This window comes from Dendrobates tinctorius, unplaced genomic scaffold (genome assembly GCF_039654945.1).
Source record: "Dendrobates tinctorius isolate UK_male_01 unplaced genomic scaffold, ASM3965494v1 ptg000133l, whole genome shotgun sequence".
Classification (NCBI taxonomy): Eukaryota; Metazoa; Chordata; class Amphibia; order Anura; family Dendrobatidae; genus Dendrobates; species Dendrobates tinctorius.
The window spans coordinates 4,567,387-4,589,889 of NW_027361801.1; the positions used below are offsets into that span (position 1 = coordinate 4,567,387).

At 45.3% G+C, this 22,503-nt stretch overlaps 1 protein-coding gene across 1 annotated transcript in view; it reads left to right on the forward strand.

Moving 5' to 3' along the window:
• The window catches only part of LOC141048075 (fibronectin type-III domain-containing protein 3A-like), a 131,940-nt gene that overhangs the window by 84,815 nt on the left and 24,622 nt on the right, over positions 1-22,503 (forward strand). The window contains exons 5-14 of the mRNA XM_073543448.1: positions 7,592-7,823; positions 8,411-8,689; positions 14,330-14,388; positions 15,945-16,102; positions 17,311-17,370; positions 17,551-17,689; positions 17,789-17,842; positions 19,344-19,465; positions 20,414-20,588; positions 20,719-20,805. Of these exons, the coding sequence (XP_073399549.1) occupies positions 7,592-7,823; positions 8,411-8,689; positions 14,330-14,388; positions 15,945-16,102; positions 17,311-17,370; positions 17,551-17,689; positions 17,789-17,842; positions 19,344-19,465; positions 20,414-20,588; positions 20,719-20,805 (1,365 nt within the window). The remainder of the gene's footprint in view (positions 1-7,591; positions 7,824-8,410; positions 8,690-14,329; positions 14,389-15,944; positions 16,103-17,310; positions 17,371-17,550; positions 17,690-17,788; positions 17,843-19,343; positions 19,466-20,413; positions 20,589-20,718; positions 20,806-22,503) is intronic.

Consider the following 22,503-nt stretch of genomic DNA (forward strand, 5'->3'; position numbering starts at 1 on the left):
TCTGCTAGGAAGGCATGCTTGCAGAGCTTTGTGATGCACATTGATCGGACCTTTTGCTTTTATCTCCCCCTGATGGGAACTTTGAACGTTTTTTGGCATCACAATCAAGTCCTTGTTTGGCCTGTGTAGGAAATGCTGCAATGAAATTGAGCAATCTTCGAATGTAGAGAAAGCAGGAACCGGAGTTTTCTTTTAGAAAATGTGATCCGAAAGTGACAAATTGTTTAAGGAGGATCTTTTACCAAATTTTTTATGTTGAATCGGAGACACAGTGTAATATTCGCTGCCAATTAGAATACAACTTTTTTTTTTTTTTTGTGCTTCTCCGTTGTGGATATATTAGCTATCAAAGTATTTGTACCTATTAGGTTTTTTTTTTTGTTTTTTTGTTTTTTTAGTGCAAGAGTGGTGACGTGCTGGAGCACAACAGACCTGAGTGTGATTGAAAGCTTGAAGCTCTCATCTGTTAGTCAGTGTGAGGGTAGGGGTAGTACAGCAGATGTTGAGTCTCATCTCAAACACTTCTAGTAGCCCTCCTCTGAAGTTCAAATTTGTTTTATTGTCAAGACCCAATACACATTACCAATTTTAGTGCTGCCATCTATGCTATACTTTCTCTTCTCTCGAGCACGCACGCACTCGCGTCCACATGCACAAACACACGCACTTGCTGCTGGAGGTCAGAGCGTTCAGTTAATCACACTCAGGTCAGCTATGTTCCAGCATGTCATCACTCTGCAGTGAGAAGAGCAGACTGTCATTATGTCACACACACGAGTAACCTGTACTAAGCTATAGTAGGGGGATATTCTTTTTCTCCCTGTGTGTTGCTGCCTATTTATGATTGGTCAGTGTCAGAAAGAGGAAGAAGTACACGCCCCGCAGTGAAATCTATTTGCCTATTTTAGAATATTTAGGTGCAAAAAACTTTGAACCCTGATTTCTCAGCAACAAAGAAGTGAAAGTTAGAAAAAAAACACACTTTATTCTTATAGCTTTGTACAGATGACTTTCCGACAGCCTCATTGCCAGCACAGGGAGGAAAATGCCTTTGCACAGATCAGTTTCCCAAGAAAATACTTCTGTAGAGGTCAGAGCTATTGTAATTCAGTATGGTGCATTTGGCTACTGTAAAACTAACCTCTAAATGCTGTTAAGCTCAGTTTTTGGCTTCAATTATTATTATTTCTGATTAGAGCTGGTGCAATTCAGTTTGCAAGACCCGGCCCATCGGGTACATCGATGTGTGACCACTGGACAAGCCCTGTGTGATCCACCTCCTAGCTGACAACATTTGTGGCTCTTCTTTTGATTATGCAGCCTGGCTTGACCTCACATATGGGTCACGTCAATAATGACGTTGCGCCGGGTCCGCTAATCAAAGAAGAACCACAGATGTTGGGTAGTAAAAGGCAGTTTCCAGTGCTCCCATCCAAGAGCCAAATTGCCCTAATACTGATACATTCACTTTAACTGGTAAAAAAAACATGTATTTTCCCCACAAATTTTAGGCCTGCTGTCTTACATTTATATCTGTGCATTTTAAAAGAATTTTCTTTATATTGTGCTTATTATGTAGAATTTGTGGTTGGTTCTTAAGTATTTCCCATCCTTTCAGCGGTTGGAAACCTGACTGGAAAATATGTAAATGCTGCATGTACCTATAATGTTCATTCATTCCATTACATGGCCCAGATGATATGTAATCACGAGAAATGAGCATAAAAAGTCACACTACTCTGATCCAGTTGCCATTCAGTAGCGGAACCACAACAATGCGAACCATCCTTATCTGCCATTAGTACATAGAAGTCGCCAGAGGCACCCGGATAAGGATGTGTGCATGGACCGGATAGTGGAAAATGGAGAAAAATTCTAGCATCCAAAGCTTCACAAAATCATTCTTTAATATAGAAAAGTATTAGTCACTACTCCGAAACCAACTGATTACAAGCAAATGCGTGTCAGACTGCTGTCTTTAGACATGCAGTGCAGAAGCGTGTCAGACTGCTGTCGTTGGTCATGTAATGCAGAAGCGTGTCAGACTGCTGTCTTTAGACATGCAGTGCAGACGCGTGTCAGACTGCTGTCGTTGGTCATGCAATGCAGACGCGTGTCAGACTGCTGTCATTGGTCATGCAATGCAGACGCGTGTCAGACTGCTGTCGTTGGTCATGCAATGCAGACACGTGTCAGACTGCTGTCATTGGTCATGCAATGCAGACGCGTGTTAGACTGCTGTCTTTAGACATGCAGTGCAGACACGTGTCAGACTGCTGCCGCTGGTCATGCAATGCAGACGCGTGTCAGACTGCTGCCGCTGGTCATGCAATGCAGACGCGTGTCAGACTGCTGTCGTTGGTCATGCAATGCAGACGCGTGTCAGACTGCTCTTCAGTCATGCAATGCAGACGCGTGTCAGACTGCTGTCGTTGGTCATGCAATGCAGACGCGTGTCAGACTGCTGTCGTTGGTCATGCAATGCAGACGCGTGTCAGACTGCTGTCGTTGGTCATGCAATGCAGACGCGTGTCAGACTGCTGTCGTTGGTCATGCAATGCAGACGCGTGTCAGACTGCTGTCGTTGGTCATGCAATGCAGACGCGTGTCAGACTGCTGTCGTTGGTCATGCAATGCAGACGCGTGTCAGACTGCTGTCGTTGGTCATGCAATGCAGACGCGTGTCAGACTGCTGTCTTTAGACATGCAATGCAGACACGTGTCAGACTGCTGTCGATGGTCATGCAATGCAGACGCGTGTCAGACTGCTGTCGTTGGTCATGCAATGCAGACGCGTGTCAGACTGCTGTCGTTGGTCATGCAATGCAGACGCGTGTCAGACTGCTGTCGTTGGTCATGCAATGCAGACGCGTGTCAGACTGCTGTCGTTGGTCATGCAATGCAGACGCGTGTCAGACTGCTGTCGTTGGTCATGCAATGCAGACGCGTGTCAGACTGCTGTCGATGGTCATGCAATGCAGACGCGTGTCAGACTGCTGTCTTTGGTCATGCAATGCAGACGCGTGTCAGACTGCTGTCGTTGGTCATGCAATGCAGACGCGTGTCAGACTGCTGTCGTTGGTCATGCAATGCAGACGCGTGTCAGACTGCTGTCGTTGGTCATGCAATGCAGACGCGTGTCAGACTGCTGTCGTTGGTCATGCAATGCAGACACGTGTCAGACTGCTGTCGATGGTCATGCAATGCAGACGCGTGTCAGACTGCTGTCGTTGGTCATGCAATGCAGACGCGTGTCAGACTGCTGTCGTTGGTCATGCAATGCAGACGCGTGTCAGACTGCTGTCGTTGGTCATGCAATGCAGACGCGTGTCAGACTGCTGTCGTTGGTCATGCAATGCAGACGCGTGTCAGACTGCTGTCTTTAGACATGCAATGCAGACGCGTGTCAGACTGCTGTCGTTGGTCATGCAATGCAGACGCGTGTCAGACTGCTGTCTTTAGACATGCAATGCAGACGCGTGTCAGACTGCTGTCGATGGTCATGCAATGCAGACGCGTGTCAGACTGCTGTCGATGGTCATGCAATGCAGACGCGTGTCAGACTGCTGTCGTTGGTCATGCAATGCAGACGCGTGTCAGACTGCTGTCGTTGGTCATGCAATGCAGACGCGTGTCAGACTGCTGTCGATGGTCATGCAATGCAGACGCGTGTCAGACTGCTGTTGTTGGTCAGGCAATGCAGACGCGTGTCAGACTGCTCTTTAGTCATGCAATGCAGGCGCGTGTCGGACTGCTGGCTTTAGTCAGGCAATGCAGACGCGTGTCAGACTGCTGTCGTTGGTCATGCAATGCAGACGCGTGTCAGACTGCTCTGTAGTCATGTAATGCAGAAGCGTGTCAGACTGCTGTCGTTGGTCATGCAATGCAGACGCGTGTCAGACTGCTGTCATTGGTCATGCAATGCAGACGTGTGTCAGACTGCTGTCGTTGGTCATGCAATGCAGACGTGTGTCAGACTGCTGTCGTTGGTCATGCAGTGCAGACGCATGTCTGACTGCTGTCTTCAGTCAGGCAATGCAGACGCATGTCAGACTGCTGGCTTTAGTCAGGCAATGCAGACGCGTGTCAGACTGCTGTCGTTGGTCATGCAGTGCAGAAGCGTGTCAGACTGCTCTTTAGTCATGCAATGCAGACGCGTGTCGGACTGCTGGCTTTAGTCAGGCAATGCAGACGCGTGTCAGACTGCTGTCGTTGGTCATGCAATGCAGACGCGTGTCAGACTGCTCTGTAGTCATGTAATGCAGAAGCGTGTCAGACTGCTGTCGTTGGTCATGCAATGCAGACGTGTGTCAGACTGCTGTCATTGGTCATGCAATGCAGACGCGTGTCAGACTGCTGTCGTTGGTCATGCAATGCAGACGCGTGTCAGACTGCTGTCGTTGGTCATGCAATGCAGACGCGTGTCAGACTGCTGTCGTTGGTCATGCAATGCAGACGCGTGTCAGACTGCTGTCGTTGGTCATGCAATGCAGAAGCGTGTTAGACTGCTGTCATTGGTCATACAATGCAGACGCGTGTCAGACTGCTGTCGTTGGTCATGCAATGCAGACGTGTGTCAGACTGCTGTCATTGGTCATGCAATGCAGACGCGTGTCAGACTGCTGTCGTTGGTCATGCAATGCAGACGCGTGTCAGACTGCTGTCGTTGGTCATACAATGCAGACGCGTGTCAGACTGCTGTCGTTGGTCATGCAATGCAGAAGCGTGTCAGACTGCTGTCGTTGGTCATACAATGCAGACGCGTGTCAGACTGCTGTCGTTGGTCATGCAATGCAGAAGCGTGTTAGACTGCTGTCATTGGTCATACAATGCAGACGCGTGTCAGACTGCTGTCGTTGGTCATGCAATGCAGACGCGTGTCAGACTGCTGTCGTTGGTCATGCAATGCAGACGCGTGTCAGACTGCTGTCGTTGGTCATGCAATGCAGAAGCGTGTCAGACTGCTGTCGTTGGTCATGCAATGCAAATGCGTTTCAGAAGGCTGTCGTTAGTCATGCAATGCAGACGCGTGTCAGACTTCTGGCTTTAGTCAGGCAATGCAGACGCGTGTCAGACTGCTGTCGTTGGTCATGCAGTGCAGACGCATGTCTGACTGCTGTCTTCAGTCAGGCAATGCAGACGCGTGTCAGACTGCTGGCTTTAGTCAGGCAATGCAGACGCGTGTCAGACTGCTGTCGTTGGTCATGCAGTGCAGAAGCGTGTCAGACTGCTCTTTAGTCATGCAATGCAGACGCGTGTCAGACTGCTGGCTTTAGTCAGGCAATGCAGACGCGTGTCAGACTGCTGTCGTTGGTCATGCAATGCAGACGCGTGTCAGACTGCTCTGTAGTCATGCAATGCAGACGCGTGTCAGACTGCTGCCGTTGGTCATGCAATGCAGACGCGTGTCAGACTGCTGTCATTGGTCATGCAATGCAGACGCGTGTCAGACTGCTGTCGTTAGTCATGCAATGCAGACACGTGTCAGACTGCTGTTAGTCATGCAATGCAGATGCGTTTCAGAAGGCTGTCATTAGTCATGCAATGCAAATGCGTTTCAGAAGGCTGTCGTTAGTCATGCAATGCAGATGCGTGTCAGACTGCTGTTAGTCATGCAATGCAGACGCGTGTCAGACTGCTGTCGTTGGTCATACAATGCAGACGCGTGTCAGACTGCTGTCGTTGGTCATACAATGCAGACACGTGTCAGACTGCTGTCGTTGGTCATGCAATGCAGAAGCGTGTCAGACTGCTGTCGTTAGTCATGCAATGCAGAAGCGTGTCAGACTGCTGTTAGTCATGCAATGCAGATGCGTTTCAGAAGGCTGTCATTAGTCATGCAATGCAAATGCGTTTCAGAAGGCTGTCGTTAGTCATGCAATGCAGATGCGTGTCAGACTGCTGTTAGTCATGCAATGCAGATGCGTTTCAGAAGGCTGTCGTTAGTCATGCAATGCAGATGCGTGTCAGACTGCTGTCGTTAGTGATGCAATGCAGACACATGTCAGACTGCTCTCTTTAGACATGCAGTGCAGATGCTTGTCAGACTGCTGTCATTAGACATGAAGTGACTAATTACAGTAGTCTGAAATGCGCATGCTTGTAATCAGTTGCGTACCGCCCTGTGACTTATAAGACAATAAAGAATGAATTTATGAAGATTTGTATGCTGGCATTTTTCTCCCTTTTCCAATTTTTGCAGCACTGCTAGTTTTCCCTGCATTGATCTTCGTTATTTTGGTGAGCTGACGCCTCAAAACCCCCACCCCCCCTTTTTTTTTTAAATTTAGGCTGGTTTCACACTTGCGTTGGGCAGAGCTGCGGATGGCTGCGTACTTCTTCCGTTAAGCCCAGCCCATGCCGCACCTCTTGCATTCAGCTTAACCTACGTCGGCATAGGTACCTATGTTTAACATTGGTTACGCAGGCCATGCGGATGCCTTCGCATGCGTCGTTTTGATGCTGCACCGACCGCAACAAAATGCGTCCTGCGTACCTATCTTTAACTTTGGGTACGCAAGCCTTGCGGATGCCTTTGCATGCTTCGTTTTGACGCTGCGCCGACCGCAACAAAATGCAACATGTTGCATTCGGCGCAGCATCAAAACGACGCATGCGGAGGCATCCGCATACATTCGCATGGCCTGTATACTCAATGTTAAAGATAGGTACGCAGGACGCATGCTGACGTAAGTGGAGCTGAATGGAAGAGGTGCGGCAGTGGGCAGGGCTTAACGGAGGAAGTATGCAGCCGTCTGCAGCTCTGCCCAATGCAAGTGTGAAACCAGCCTTAGTTGTTCCCTTGGTTGGACTCTGCCACAATTGCGACCACCATCATAAGACATTGTTGGTGTCTGTATGAGTTATACATATCCCCTGCCAGTTGGCGTGGCCTTGCTCCATACACTGTAATTGAGCTGAGATTGCGCCCCGAGCAGTGACTTAGCCGTCCAGTGAGTGTGCGGCCTCGCTCCATACAATGTAAGGATAGTGAGGCTCAGCCAACTGGCTTGAGGTATGTATAACTCATGCATACTCTTCTTTCCCGGTTCTGTAACTGGCGAATAACTGCAGTGTGTGCACGGGGGGATTCATAAACCTGCAGCCTCAGAGTGACCGCAAACTTAAGGGTTTTGATCGGACAAACCCTTTAAAGAGGACCTGTTACAAGGTCAAAAGTGCCCAGTGTTTGCTCTTATTTTATTTTATTTGTTCCCCTGAGTACCCAGTTTTTGTTTTTCTTTTTATATTTGTCATTCAGATTGAGATACGGGCCTTTATATTTACTGCTAATTTTTATGATCTACACCAAAGGTAAAGACAAGCCCCCGAGGAATCATTTGAGCCATGCCCCCTTGTAAAGACATTAAAAATGTGCATAAAGTAAAAAGGCCCATATCTCTGGAACTGCAGAGGATATAAAGAGGATTAAAAAAATATTCAGGGGAGCAGCATGAAAACAATAAAAGCAAAAACCGGCCTCTTTAGACTTGGTGACAGGTTCCCTTTAAGAATACTACTGTGCAGAATATTGTGTGTTGCAGATCATTGTGATTGCTGGAGAGCTGATCCTATATCTCTATTGTTACAGGTTGTGGAAGAGAATGGAGTGCGCAAAGTGCTGGTCTTGCCACATTCGACAGAGTTCCATCCATCAATGCATGCACCGCCACCTCACGTCACCCATTTCATGCACCATCACCCCGCTCTGCTCCCTCATCCTCCCCATCACGTGTACCCACCAGTGCCTGGCACAGGAGAGCTGCCTCCTCAGTTTATACACCAGCATCCACCGCCCCCGCCACATATTTTCCAGGAACAAGGTTAGTCATTTTACAAGATTCTTCTCTCTGGGTTTGTTGCATACTTACATCCACAATGTGATTGATAAAACCCAACATTACAGACAATCTGTAGTTGCACTTAGGCAGCCCCTTATATCTGAACCTCTATCTAAATGTAAATACACCGCATGACTTAAAGGGGTTTTCTGATTTTGGAAAACCTCTGTCCCCCAGCTGCAGTTAAATATATAAAAAAAAAATAAAAAAAACTGAAGTTCGCTTACCCTCCCTCGGTCTCAGCTGCTTCCAGTGTCCATTATTGTCTGCAGTGCTGATATCTCAGTGACAGTGCTGCAGCCAATCGGTGAGCTCTCTGGCTCTACCCAAGGTAACAGGACAGCACAAGCCATTCAAAGCTGCTGAGCTCACTGATTGGCTGCCGCGCCGTCAATGTGATGTAAGCAGTACCAGACAATGATAGCAGCAGAGGACATACACTGGCGCTGTACAGTAATCTTCAGATTATTATTATTTTTTTTTTAATGAAGGATTGTTAATGTCTACTTTTTTATGTTTCTTTATTTTTTTGCTTGTGTTACTGATGGTCCATCTTTTTCCCACTTTAGAACTACGGTCCCACGGGAGGATGAACTTCCCCCAGAGAGACGAGAGAAGCATGAAAGTGCAAGAGCAACTTCGGAAAAAATTAAAAGACCGTCAGATTAGCGCCCACAACAACAACAAACTGCACAGCCCACCCTCCTCCCCTCACAAAGCGCACATCGCTGCCAATTCACACATGCAGAACGGATACACCAAAGGTCAGCACCTAGCAGGAGGGCCTATTAAACTGAAGCAAGCAACCCGAATACGAGGCAGTCCGCCTGCCGAGAATGAGTCGGGAGGTATGTGGTGCTCAGCGTGTGTCGTCTGCATCATCTGTATATAGAGGGGTCTAGCTGATTTGACACCTGAGGCATATATAGTATTGACCGCCATGAAAGATTTGGCAGTTTCATGGGGTAGCGAAATCACCTTTCTTTGTTATTGTCAGCTGCTGGTGTTGATTTCACTTTAAAATGGGATCAGGTTTAAAGGATTATTCTTATGTTCATAGATAGTGCTTGTTAAATACAAGCAATTTTGCTTTTTACCACTTATTAAAATTTTCATCCGTTCTTGAGATATTCACTTTTCTTCTGTTTACAGCTCGTCGCCTTGGAGACCGACCACTACTGCTAGATTCAACACTGCAGTGCTATTTTCTATTGAGCTTGTATGCATTGTTTTGAAGGTGACCACAATTTGTGAACCGCACTGTTGCCTCCTAATGCGGGCCGGTTTCAGCTCTTTGCTTACAAGCAAAGAGCTTGTAAGCAAAGAGCAGCGGTGATCGGTCTCCTTGATAGCTCACTGTAAATAAAAATGTTAATTTCTCTAAAGGGGTATCAAAACAGCGCCAATTTTATCTACTGGTTGTGTCTCATATGGCAGCTTAGTACACTTAAAGATAATGGTGCAAAGCTGTAGCTGTAAAGCCACACACAGCCCTAAGGCTAGGGTGCTCTCTTTGAAAAATAAGTATTCTAGACAATCCCTTTAAGGCTGTAGAACAGTGTTTCCCAAACTCCAGTCCTCACGGACCCCACGGGTCATGTTTTCAGGATTTCCATAGTGTTACACAGGAGAGAGAATTCCTGATGCCTTGATGATATTTCCACCATCTGTGCAATTCTTTGGAAATCCTGAAAACATGACCCGAGGGGTCCGTGAGCACTGGAGTTTGGGAAGCACTGCGGTAGAAGCTGCCATACACATTAAATGAACATTGTCAGACTGGAATCGTCTAATGTGTATGGTGGTGTCACGACAGACAGATGTGGGGGGATCAAGCATATGGAATTCTGTATGCCCAATCCTTTCTTGTTCTCCCATAAAATAAGCTAGCGCCAGAAATGTCTGACTCTGGCTTATCTTTTTTTCTGTATTGGGGGCTTGGGATGAATAGCTGTTGGCCAAATGTGTGTTCATCCAATAGTACTAAGGTGTTGGCCAACTTTACTTGAATTATCACCATTCAATGAAATATTCCCTGCTGAGGTTGCCTGCATTTTTACTCTGGTCCCCCATGATTTTGCTGGTGAGAGAATGGATGTAAGACTTATGTGGGAAGAGATCATTTTTTGTTGCCTGCAGATTAGAAATGTTTTTGGAATGGTCCCTTTCTTTGATTAAATTACAAGCAGATGTGAGAATCAGATGTAAATCCATCATCCTCCGATCCGAGATATGTTCTCTGTGTGCATCCCATCCATGTGGATGTAAATACCACCCCTGCAGCTGAAGGCCACCCTTGGGATCCAGGTTCTCGCACACTGTATATTAGGAATTTGGAGCATGACATCTGCTCAGTTATTTCCTTTTTGTATGTAAAGAACATTGACACTCCTATAAAACAGCTACTAGTAAATGTAAGCTGTCCTCCATTTGTAGCATCTGTTAAGTTTTATTTTTCCAGGGTTTCCATTAAGCCGTGTTGGGGTCTGACCCCTAGGAACCCCAGATCGTAGCAGAATAAAGTAGCAGTGTGTGTAGCTTGGGTAAATCTACATAGGATGGAATTGCTATCAATTATATTTGCACAGTTAAAATCTGCAACAAGAAGTCAGATGTTACAATTCTCCTCCAGTTTTCAGCTCTTTCCATTCTGGAGTGTGAGCATGCTTGTCCTGTTGAGTCTTTGTTGCGGATTTTCACTGAAATTGATCACTTTTGTGAAAAAGGAGTGACGTCCTGGGTCAATCTGCAGCAAATCCACATGTAAATTCAATATGCAATTGTGTTGAGCATTGTAGCAAAAAATGTCCGTCCTTTGTGAATGCGGCCTTACTTGATCGTCAGCACGAGTGCAGCCATCAGTCGACCATGAATCAGTTAAAGGGAATCTGTCACCTCATTTTAGCCCTATCAGCTGCTGGCACCTCCATCAGGGGCTTATTTACAGCATTCTGTAATGCTGTAGATAAGCCCCCGATGTGACCTGAAAGATAAGAAAAACGAGTTATATTATACTCACCCTGGCGTCCGGTCCGATGGGTCGCGGTCCGGTCGCGGTCCTCCTTCTTACTTCAGCCGCGTCTCCGGCGCAGGCGTAGTTTATCTTCCCTGTTGAGGGCAGAGTAAAGTACTGCAGTGCACAAGCGTCAGACCTCTCTGACTTTTCCTGGCGCCTGCGCACTGCAGTACCTTACTCTGCCCTCAGCATGGCAGATAAAGTACGCCTGCACAGGAGCCACGGCAGAAGTAAGGAGGACGGCATCGTATGAAGATGGGTGGCACCGGACCGGACCGTGACACTCACTGCACCATCCGGTGAGTATAATCTAACTTGTTTTTCTTGTCTTTCAGGTTACATCAGGGGGTGGGCTTATCTACAGCATTACAGAATGCTGTAGATAAACCCGCTGATAGGGCTAAAATGGGGTGACAGACTCCCATTAAAGGGAATGAGTTGCCACAAAATGACATTGTTTAAATCAGGAAATCAGGTTTTTATGTTAGATATGTTGTTTTGTTTTCAAACGGCCATATAATTATCAATAGTTAAAAAACGTGTGTGTGTGTATATATGTGTGAGATATATATATATATATATATATATATATATATTACATACTTTCAACAGTATCAGTATTATCAGAGACAAGATTTCAATGAAAGGTAGCAACTCTGTATCAAAACAGGATTCAACATTCCCAACAGGTGATGTCACAGCTCACCTTCTCCTTCAGGAATAATGGCTGGTGACACCTCTCTATACTGTAGATAACATAGGAGTCACAATAGGTGATGTCATGTCACAGCTCACCTCCTCCTTTTGTACAATAGCATCTCTATATACAATAGATAACACCGAATTCACCATTCCCAATAAGTGATGTTACCGCTCACCCCCTTTTGTACAATAATACCTCTATATACGGTAGATAACACAGGATCCACCATTCACAATAGGTGATGTCACAGCTCACTTCCTCCTCTATAATGACTGATAATACCTCTGTGTACAGTAGATAACACAGGATCCACCATTCACAATAGGTAATGTCACAGCTCACCTCCTGTACAATGACTGATAACACCTCTATATACAGTAGATAACACAGGATCCTACATTCACAATAGGTAATGTCACAGCTCACCTCCTGTACAATGACTGATAATACCTCTGTATACAGTAGATAACACAGGATCCACCATTCATAATAAGTGATGTCACAGCTCACCTCCTGCTGTACAATGACTGATAACACCTCTATATACAGTAGGTAACACAGGATCCACCATTCACAATAGGTGATGTCACAGCTCACCTCTTCCTGTAAAATGACTGATAACACCTCTATATACAATAGATAACATTGAATTCACCATTCCCAATAGGTGATGTTACAGCTCACCCCCTTTTGTACAATAATACCTCTGTATACAGTAGATAACACAGGATCCTCCATTCACAGTAGGTGATGTCACAGCTCACCTTCTCCTGTACAATGAGTTGTCCTCCTGTATACCTCTATATACAGTAGATAACACAGGATCCTCCATTCACAATAGGTGACGTCACAGCTCACCTCCTCTACAGTGACTGATAATACCTCTGTATACAGTAGATAACATAGGATCCACCATTCACAATAGGTGATGTCACAGCTCACCTCCTCCGCCTCTACAATGATTGATAACATCTCTGTATACAGTAGATAACACAGGATCCACCATTCACAATAGGTGATGTCACAGCTCACCCCCCCCTCTACATAGTGATTTTTGCCTGGATTAGGGCATGTTCAGATGATTCTATGCAGACAGGATCTGAATCTGTCGATTGCTGATAATGTCAGTATGCCCAGAAGTAAGTAAAGTCTAAAGGTACTGTCACACTTAACGATGTACCAGCGATCCCGACCAGCGATATGACGCGGTCAGGATCGCTGGTACATCGCTAAGTGGTCGCTAGTGAGCTGCCACACAGGCAGATCTCACCAGCGACATCGCAGGGGACGGGGGTCGCTACTTACCTGTCAGACGAGGTGATCCTGACGTCCTCCCGCCCGGCTCGTCGCTCGTCTCTCCACAGGAAGCGCCGCAGGAAGCTGACGACGAGAAACAGTCCAGGACGTTCTCGCGCGATCAGCGATAATCAGCGAGGGAGCGGGTCGTAGGTAAGTATCACACACAGCGATGTCGCTAGCAATATCGCTATAACGTCACAAGTTATAGCGATATTGCTAGCGATATCGCTTAGTGTGACAGGCCCTTAATATTCGGTTTAGTGGCCAGTGTGAAAATTGCTAAGATTTTTTTTTCTTTAAATCTAGAGTGTGATATGAAAAACCGCTATGAAAATTATCATTCAGTATAAAAACCTGATATAAACTATAGGTAATTTTCTAATGCCATGTTCCCTATGAAGATCCTGGAAATCTACTTTTTTAGTAATCCCGTTCTTTGCTTACATCTGTTGTTAATAACTGAGAACCATCACTGCACCTTTATGGATCAACTTCCCAGACTTCGGAATTGAAAATCTCCTTTATTGTATCTTTTGGTCTGCAATGTTTAACTTATTAGGCCGGGGTCACATTGCGTTATGGCAGTCCGTTAGGCGGACTGCGTTACACAGCAGCATAACGCGGTGTAACGCAGTCCGTTAACGCTGCCACTGCCCCCATTATCGGGCGCATCACGACGCATGCCGTAAAGCAGCATGCATTCGCGATGTGCCGTCATTCAGTGACGGAGCCTCGGACGCGGTCTGCAGCGTCTGAGGCTCCGTCACCGCTAGCGCTGATGATTCATCTGCGCTAGCGGGTATAGCATAACGCAATCGTGTTATGAACTTGGCCTTAGACAGCTGAATCTGACGGTCTCTTGTGATTTGTGCAGCTCATGTCACTATAGGTAGGGGCCCCGTTATATGGACAGGAGTTTACAAAGTAGATTAAGCTCGTTAAGAACTTTTCTAGGACTTTTATATGGCAGCTATATTGTGCTCTTACCTTGTTTTCCCAATTCGTCTAGAAATGACCATTGCCCCTTATCACATGTACACATCCCTTTGCACTTGTTTGTGCCATCAGTGACCTTTTAATGCACTTCTTTGGAAATGCACACCTCTTGGCAACCCTAATCCAGGATATGCAGCCGGAGACACTGGCCCAAGCATCGCCGCGGCGGAAGTGTGGGATAGGATTTTCCAGATGAATAATGCCTTGTGTTGTGCAATACTTGGTGTTTGCATCATTCCTGTGCTCAGAATGGTGGTAAAGTGCATTGTCTGCGTATGCAAATACTAGTCCCCAACAGATTAGAGAATAACATCTGTGCCTCTTGCCCGTCCTCTGACTGTGAAATCAATACCAGTTGGCGGTTTCTTAAAAGCTTTAGATAAAAATAAACCCAGAAAACGATTTTGGCCGGTGGGCCTACTGTGCGTGCAGAGGACTTTATAATATAGTTCTCATTCTTTGTCTTTGTATTAGATGGAGAAGCAGAACCGAAAAAGCTACAAGATTTAAGCCCCAGCATGGCGAAACCTGTCGTAAGTATATTCTGATCTACAGGAATGGCGGCTTTCCTGCCAGCCTATAGACTTTGTTTGCCAGGACTGTGGCAGCATTGGGCTGAGCATTTAGGGTCTATTTCATGAGCATAAGCTTAGTAGATGTACTAGATAAATTCTGCCCCTTGTAATAGACATTAAGGATGACATCCTGCACATTCGGAGCTCAGTCAGCCAAGTGGGATCACAGGAGCAATGTATGGCGTGTCAGCCATCATAAAAAGTAATGTGACATGCGACCAGAACTAGAGATTGACGTCCCATACTCCTCTTTTGGTTAGCCAACTTGGGGCCCTGTCGTTGTGGTAGCGTGATGCACATGTGACATGCGCCAGGTAGTAAGTGATTTGTTAGGTCCACAGATTACTGGCCGAAACCGGCAAGTCGATTTTCACCATCTCTAATCAGAACTGTTGATACAAACACTTTTGGAAATAGAAATATTTTTCTCACCAATAGAAAGGTGGGCAAGGGAAGGTGATGTCTAGAGTTAACTGCAGGGAACACGTACGTGATCAGTCAGTATCATGCACCTGTCCATTTTAATAGAAGTAATTGGTAGATGTGACATCACCCGACCATTCGCCTCTCAATATGGATGTGATCTTCGCATAAACAATTTGCGTTAGTACAGGTGAGCATAATTAAGAGGTTGGCCCATCAAAGCAACAGGGTAGGTGAATCGGTTCCTAGTTGCTGACTGCATGGACCTCCACTTATACAGAGTATGGAGCCTTGGGCTACCCTGTCCACTGGGACTTCCACTGATCCTGAGTATGGAGTCCTGGGGTACCCTGTTTCTGATGGTCCTGCATTCACACCTCTGCTTCCTTGATACTCTACTAGAATGAAAGAAATAGGCGAGTACAGAGCTCCGCTATCGCCATCAGTTCTTTAGAGACCAAGTGTATCAGTGGTGTACATGCAGGACCATCAAAAATGGGAGAGAAGTGCGCATACTTTGGATCAGTTGTGGTCCCAGTGATCAGCAAGTTATCACCTGTCCACAGGCCAACCACTTCCAGATGCACTTTTTTTTTTTTTTCGTGGAAGCCACTCTGCACAACCCAATGCAAGGGCTGGAATTGTGCCCATTCCTTCCTGTGGATGTGTAGTCCTCCATAGGCTGCAGCCTTATGTGCTCTGAGGTCGGGCCCAGTCAGATGGCTCTATTTCTTGTATGTTATGGGGGTATTCAAGGACACACAGTTCATTCTAATCACATTACATCACTCCATTAACAATGCATTCTCCAGCCACACTTCCTGAATAAAGACTTTCATTCTCTTTGGGGGTTCTCACTGTAATCTAGCCGGCCATGTCTCAGCTTTTTCTTTTATCTCATATTACATTTTGTCAGCAATCTAAGAAAGAAGGAAATGATTTATCTTTACTTGGCCATTTGTATTTATACTTTGCTTTACTTATATATCTCCAATAGGAAAGGTTGTGTATTATTTGCTGTGAGATTTCTTGTGTGTAAGACCCTATAACATGACATGCTTTATGTATATTGGTTTATCCTTTTCCTATAGATCTCCAACTTGGAAGCTAGGTCCGTTGTGTTGTCCTGGAGTGTGCAAATCACCTCCCAGAACCGAGACAGTCCCATAAGCCATTCACTAGGAGCATTTATGTATGAGGTCACCGTATCCAACAGCGGCAAAAACGGAAAGTTCAAGCCTGCTTTCTCGTAAGTAGTATATCATCTTGCTTATGAACTTGAGAACCAGGGATTTTAGGACAGTAAATGCTACTTAAATTGTATGGAGGATCTCGATCACTTAGGCTGTGTGCACACGCTGCGTATTCTGCTGCAGATTGATCCGCGCGGATTTTGCAAAATCCGCAGGTAAATCCGCAGATCAAAAGACCTGCGATTTATCTGCGGATTAGCCTGCGGTTTTGCCCTGCGGTTTATCATCTCTACAACGGAGGAGATGGTGAACCGCAGTGGAATCCCCAGAAAGAATTGACATGTCCATTCTTTCTGCGGATTAGAAACCGCAGCAAATCCGCACGGAGAAATCCACACCGTCTGCACTGCGGTTTCCATTTCCCATAGGATATTATGGTACTGTACGCAGCAGTTTCTGCTGTGGATCCGCAAGGCCAAAACCGCTGCGGATCCACAGCAGAATCCGCAGCGTGTGCACACACCCTCAAGGATTCAAGATGAAAATACAAAATTGCGTAATTCGTTGAAAACAAAATGATGCATCAAAAGTCCCCAAAATAGTCACCCAGAGTGACTCAGTAGTGTGTACAACCTCCACGTGCATCTTTGTACGACAAAATGTGGGCATGATCCCAGTGAGGTGGTGGATGGAGTCCTGTGGGACCTGTCTCCAGACCTGTGGAAAGGCATCATTGACTTTCTTGATAGTCTGTGGCGCTTGTTGATGGCGACTAGTATGTAATGTCCAAGAGGTTCTCATTTGGATGAAGAAAATTAGAAGAAATCAGTTGTATCCATGCTTTAATCATCTAGGAGCTGCCTTATGAGGCTGGGTATTGGCCAGCACCAGGTCCACCACACCAACATCCATGGGTTATTGTTGATGTTGCCTTTTTATAAAGTAATGGAATATCGATAGCATTTTGCTATTTTACATTCATTGTGTGTCCAAATTCTGAGACCCTGACAATTCTTTGATTGAAGTAGCTTCCACTTTTAAGTTATGGGAAATGCATCCATTTGTAAAGGGCATGCAACTCCAAGCCATCAGAGTGTCCTTCATTCTCAGGATCTGCGGACCACCGCCGGCTGCGAAGCTGTGGCATAACCTAGCGTTCTGAGAGTGGAATACCCTTTTTACATATGTGGTCTTGCATAAGTAGCAATATGAGCATATAAGTTGGCCTTTTGATTAGGAAATAATTGTGCTTTTTCTTTTTCAGAGGAGATACTACGGCATGCACACTCACAGATCTGCGGCCAGCTACAGACTACCATGTGCGGTATGTAACTAGGACTGTCTGACCTGCTATGTATGGCTAAGTCTTTATCTGCTGATTTTTGGGAGAACAAAGAGTCTTCCATTCATATATTCATGGTGTATCTCCTGGCCAGTTTGCCTGGGGTAGGATTTGTTGCTAATAATAATAATTGGTGATGATGATATGATATTTGTATTGCAGAGTCACTGCCACGTGCACACCTTTAGAAGGATCCATCTCTGAAATAGTGAGTTTTACTACGGAAAGCTGTGAGCCGGATTCACCAGCGCCACCAAAACTCATTAATAGAAGTCGAAATTATTTGAACCTGCAGTGGAAGGTGTGTAAAGCTGGGTTATCCTTATTTATCATATTATCTTGGCTAAACTTTTTGTTGTTTGTTCATTTTGAAATGTGTCTTTTTATTCTTAACTTTAAGGCGTCTAATGACAATGGATCCAAAATTAATGGCTACCTTTTGGAATGGAATGAGGTAATGGATTTTGTAACTTAGCACATGTACACATATACTTTTAAAGGGTATCTGTCAGCAGGTTTTTGCTATGTAATCCGAGGGCAGCATCATATAGGGACTGAGACCCTCATTCCATTGATGTGTCACTTGCTGAGCTGCTTGCTGTCGTTTTATACTATCAAATTTTTCTCTGTTGCTTATTAGTGATGAGCGAGTAGCATCGTTGCTCGGGTCTCCCGAGCATGCTCAGGTGAGTACTTTGGCGTGCTCGGAGATTTAGTTTTCGTTGTCTCAGCTGCATGATTGCGACTTGTAGACAGGCTGAATACATTTGTGAATTCCCTAACAAACAGGCATTCCACCACACATGTATTCAAGCTGTCTAGCAGTCGCAAATCATGCAGCTACAGCGACAGAAACTAAATCTCCGAGCACGCCAAAATACTCGGAGACCAACTGAGCATGCTCGGGGAGACCTGAGCAACGAGTATACTTGCTCATCACTACTGCTTATCTAGCAGAGCTCAATTGCTCTGCGTAACCCCGCCTACATCACTGATTGGCCAATTTCTGGCAATATACAGAAAGTAGCCAATAAGTGGTGAGGGCGGGGTTGCACAGAACAGGATGACTAGGAGGCACAAAGCATCTAGTCCTGTAGTGATTATCCCCTGCTAATACACTCATTTTATTGAAATTGTAACACGCAGCCTATTAAATTACAGATCGCTGGAGTCAGGGGTCTCAGCCCAGCATCATGCTAGTTTCAGAATACATAGAAAAAAAACCTGCAAATAAGTTCCTTTTAATTATGAGCAAAGCATTTTTGAGCTCATATAATAAAACTTGCACATGCTATTGAATTAATCTCTGCTGGTAACTTGCACAGCATAGTAGTACTTCAGTGCAGCTGCTACAAAGCAGGAAGAGGAAGTTGCCAGTCTTTTTTTTTTTTTTAAGCTGTTAATGTTAGGATAATGGGATAAAATAGTTTTACGTCATTTTATTGAAACCTTTTTTAGCATTTTTCTTCTGCAGCTTTCATGTATTACAAGCCACAGCAAGCTGCTCAGTTCTGTTCAGTCTCAATTCAGATGGGCAATTCCCAGTTGGCTCAGCCTGTAGCCCCTATCCCACCTCTTGTGAATGCACATGTCTAAGCTCAAAACATACCCAATCGTGCACGTTCTAGTGGGAGACATGGGCTGTCGGCATTGAGACTGAACTGTAAAGAACAGCTGCTTATGTATTGTAACAAATGCAAGCATGAGAAAAAAAGGTGAGGAACACACATTTAAACGCAATGCATGGCCTGGCTCCGGTAAGGAGACCCTCGGCCAGCACATGCATTAGTTGTCTGTGCTTGGACCGATTTGTACAGACATCTGCATGAGTCCTTATGGTGTTGTATATCTGTATTAAGTGGAAGGGATGTCTCCTGCCGTTTTGGCCAAGGGAAGATGTAGTGGAAATCTTTTACACGTTATAATAAGAAGCTTGTGGTTTTCTCGTTCTTCAGGGGAAACATGGACCATATAAAGAATGCTACTTTGGTCACCTTAAGCAATACAAGTTAACAAAGCTGTCTCCATCCACAAAGTATGCCTTTAGAATAGCAGCCAAAAATGATATTGGAATGAGGTAAGATTCATTTCATGGTGATGTCTAGCCATGTTTCTCTTACATGAGAAATGATTTTCAGATGCTTTGTTAGGACAGAAAACTCAAAACCTACTTGTGATTATTTCTTTCCGTCTAGTACTTTAGTATTTGTGTTATGCATCCATAAGGGTGCTGTGTGCCTGGGCTTGTCAAAAGAGGTGCTACTCCCTAACGTTCTCAGCTCTCCATGCTGTCCTTTGAAATTCTAGAGGTTGCTTGGATTGTATCTTTCCTCTGTTATCCCTCTTGTAAATATCTGAATGTTAACAATTGATCACTATCCTTTCCCATGTTAAAGGGAATATGCAACCAGGTTTTTGCTATGTATTCTGAAAGCAGCATGATGTAGTGGCAGAGACCCTAATTCCAGCGGTGTGCCACTTTCCAGTCTGCATGCTGTCATTTAGATAACAATCACAATTTGCTCTGCTACAGATCTAGCAGCGCTCAGAATGCTGAGCCCTGTATATTTCAGCTTACACCACTGATTGACAGCTTTCTGTTAATATACAGTGTACATATAAGTTGACAATCAGTGGTGAGGGCGGGATTGGACTAGGAGACACGAGACATCTAGTCCTGTAGTGATAATCTCCTGCTGATAAAACACTGATTTTATTGAAACCACAACACACAGCCTTGTAAGTGACATATCATGGGAATCCAGGTCCCTGCCCCCACATCATGCTGCTCTCAGATTATATAGCAAAAACCTGCTGACCAATTCCCTTTAAGAGGTTGTCCTTTCACAATCAGCACTATTCGGATAGTAAGGACGTGTCACACTGACAACTTAATTTAATAACGGAGGGTGCCATAAACATATATATTTAGAAAACTGACAAGGTTTCATCAGGTTTGTTATTTTAATGCTTGGAAGAGATTTTTGCTATGAAGCCGTGTTTAGCAACTGTATTTCTCTTTCAGTGGTTTCAGTGAAGCAGTGGTATACTACACCGCCGGGAGCGTGCCACCTGTGCCCTCACCACCAAGGCTTAGGCAAGCCGGCATATCCTGGCTCTGTCTAGAATGGAGTCCACCGAATGACATGCCCTCAGATGAAACATTAACATATGTCCTAGAAATGGAGGAGGAAGGCTCGGTATGTGCTCCATGGCGTGTATCTCTCGCTGGCTGTACATTAATTGCTACCTTGTGTTGTGCACCGCTGCCGGATTATCCCACACCAGCTATTCGGAATTTCACTTTTTTTTTTTTTTTAAATTTCCTAGGGTTATGGTTTCAAACCTAAACAGAACAGTGAAGACCTCACATGCACTTTACGAAACCTGAGAAGGAATACTTCATACAAGTTTAGGGTACGTTGTGTGATTGCAGTTTACATCATGTGTTTGGCCTTTTATATTGTCGAACAATCTTCCATATGTAGGAGCTTTTGTCACACTCCCATTCTAGGTTCATATGCATGAATATATAGTTGTTTCTGCCCCCCACCCTTTACTGATATAACAGTTTCCCACTTCTGCGGAAGTTTCTACAAGGTTATGTTTGTATGAATTTTTGCCCATTCATCCAGAAGAGCATTTGTGAAGTCAGAGAATGATGTTGGGAAGATTCCGGATTCACAACCTCCTTTCTAGTTTATCCCAAAAGTGTTGAATAGGGCCGAGGTCTGTGCTCTGTTCAGCCGTTCATGTTCTTTCACCCCAGTCTCATGCAACTATGTTTTTATGGATTTTGTGCACTGGGCACAGTTATGCGAAACAAGGAAAGGCATTCACCAAACTGTTCCCACATGGTTGGAGGCTAGAATTGTCCAAAATATTTTGCACTGAAACATTAACATTTCCCATGACTGGAACAAAGGGGACTAGGCCCATGCCAGAGAAACAAACCCCCACACCATTATCCGTCTTCCACCAAACTGTACAGCTGCACAAAGCAATCATGCGAGTAATGTTCTCCCGACATTTAGCACACCCAAACTCATCCATGAGACACCAGATAGAGAAGTGTGATCCGTCACTGCACAGAACACGTGGTGGCTTTACACCACTCCATTTGACACTCTACATTGTGCTTGGGGATGTAAAGCTGCAGTGTTTGTGCTGATGTTAATACCGGGGGAGGGGGGTAGCGCAGTGTTTGTGCTGATGTTAACACCAGAGGGGGTCTGGTCTCTGCAGTTGTGGAGTCAGCAGAGCGTTGGTGACTTTTCTACCCTCTGCTCTGCAGCACTCGGCCCCTGCTTTGTAATATTGCAGGGTCTCCACTTCGAGGCTGAGTTGCTGTGATTCTTTCTACTTTCAACTATATCATTTATATGTGATGGGGGAACATTTAAGCTGTGTGCCCACGTAGCGATTTTTAAGCGTTTTTGCCGCGATAACGTTTTAAAATCATGTACAGAACGCCCCCCATGCATTCCTATGGCATTCCGCACATGCTGTGCTAATGCTGCACTTTTTTCCACGGCGGAATCGCATCGCGGAAAAAATCGCAGCATGCTCATTCTTTTGTGCGGAATCGCAAAGAATTGCCGCGATTCCGCACACATAGGAATGCATGAGAATCGCTTACTAAGCGTCTCATGTGCGGTTGGTACCCACGGTGTGGAGGAGAGGAGACTGTCCTCCAGGCCCTGGGTACCATACCCCTGTAAAAAAAAGAATAAAAAAAATAAAAAATCGGGGTATATTTACCTTCCGATGTCCCGCGCTGCATTCCCGGCCTAGCGTTCCCAGTAATGCCTTGCGGCAAGGCCCTGTGATGACGTGGTCTCGCGAGATCGCAATAGTAACGTGAGACTACGTCATCACAGGTCTCGCAAGGCATTACTGGGAACGCTGTGTCCCGGGAATGCAGCGCGGGACGCCGGAAGGTAAATATACACCGATTTTTTTTTTATTTTTTTTTTAGCATTTTAACATTCTATCTTTTACTATTGATGCCGCATAGGCGGCCTCAATAGTAAAAAGCTGCTCACACTTGTCAAACACTATGTTTGACGAGTGTGACCAACCTGTCAATCAATTTCTAAGCGATGCTTCAAATCG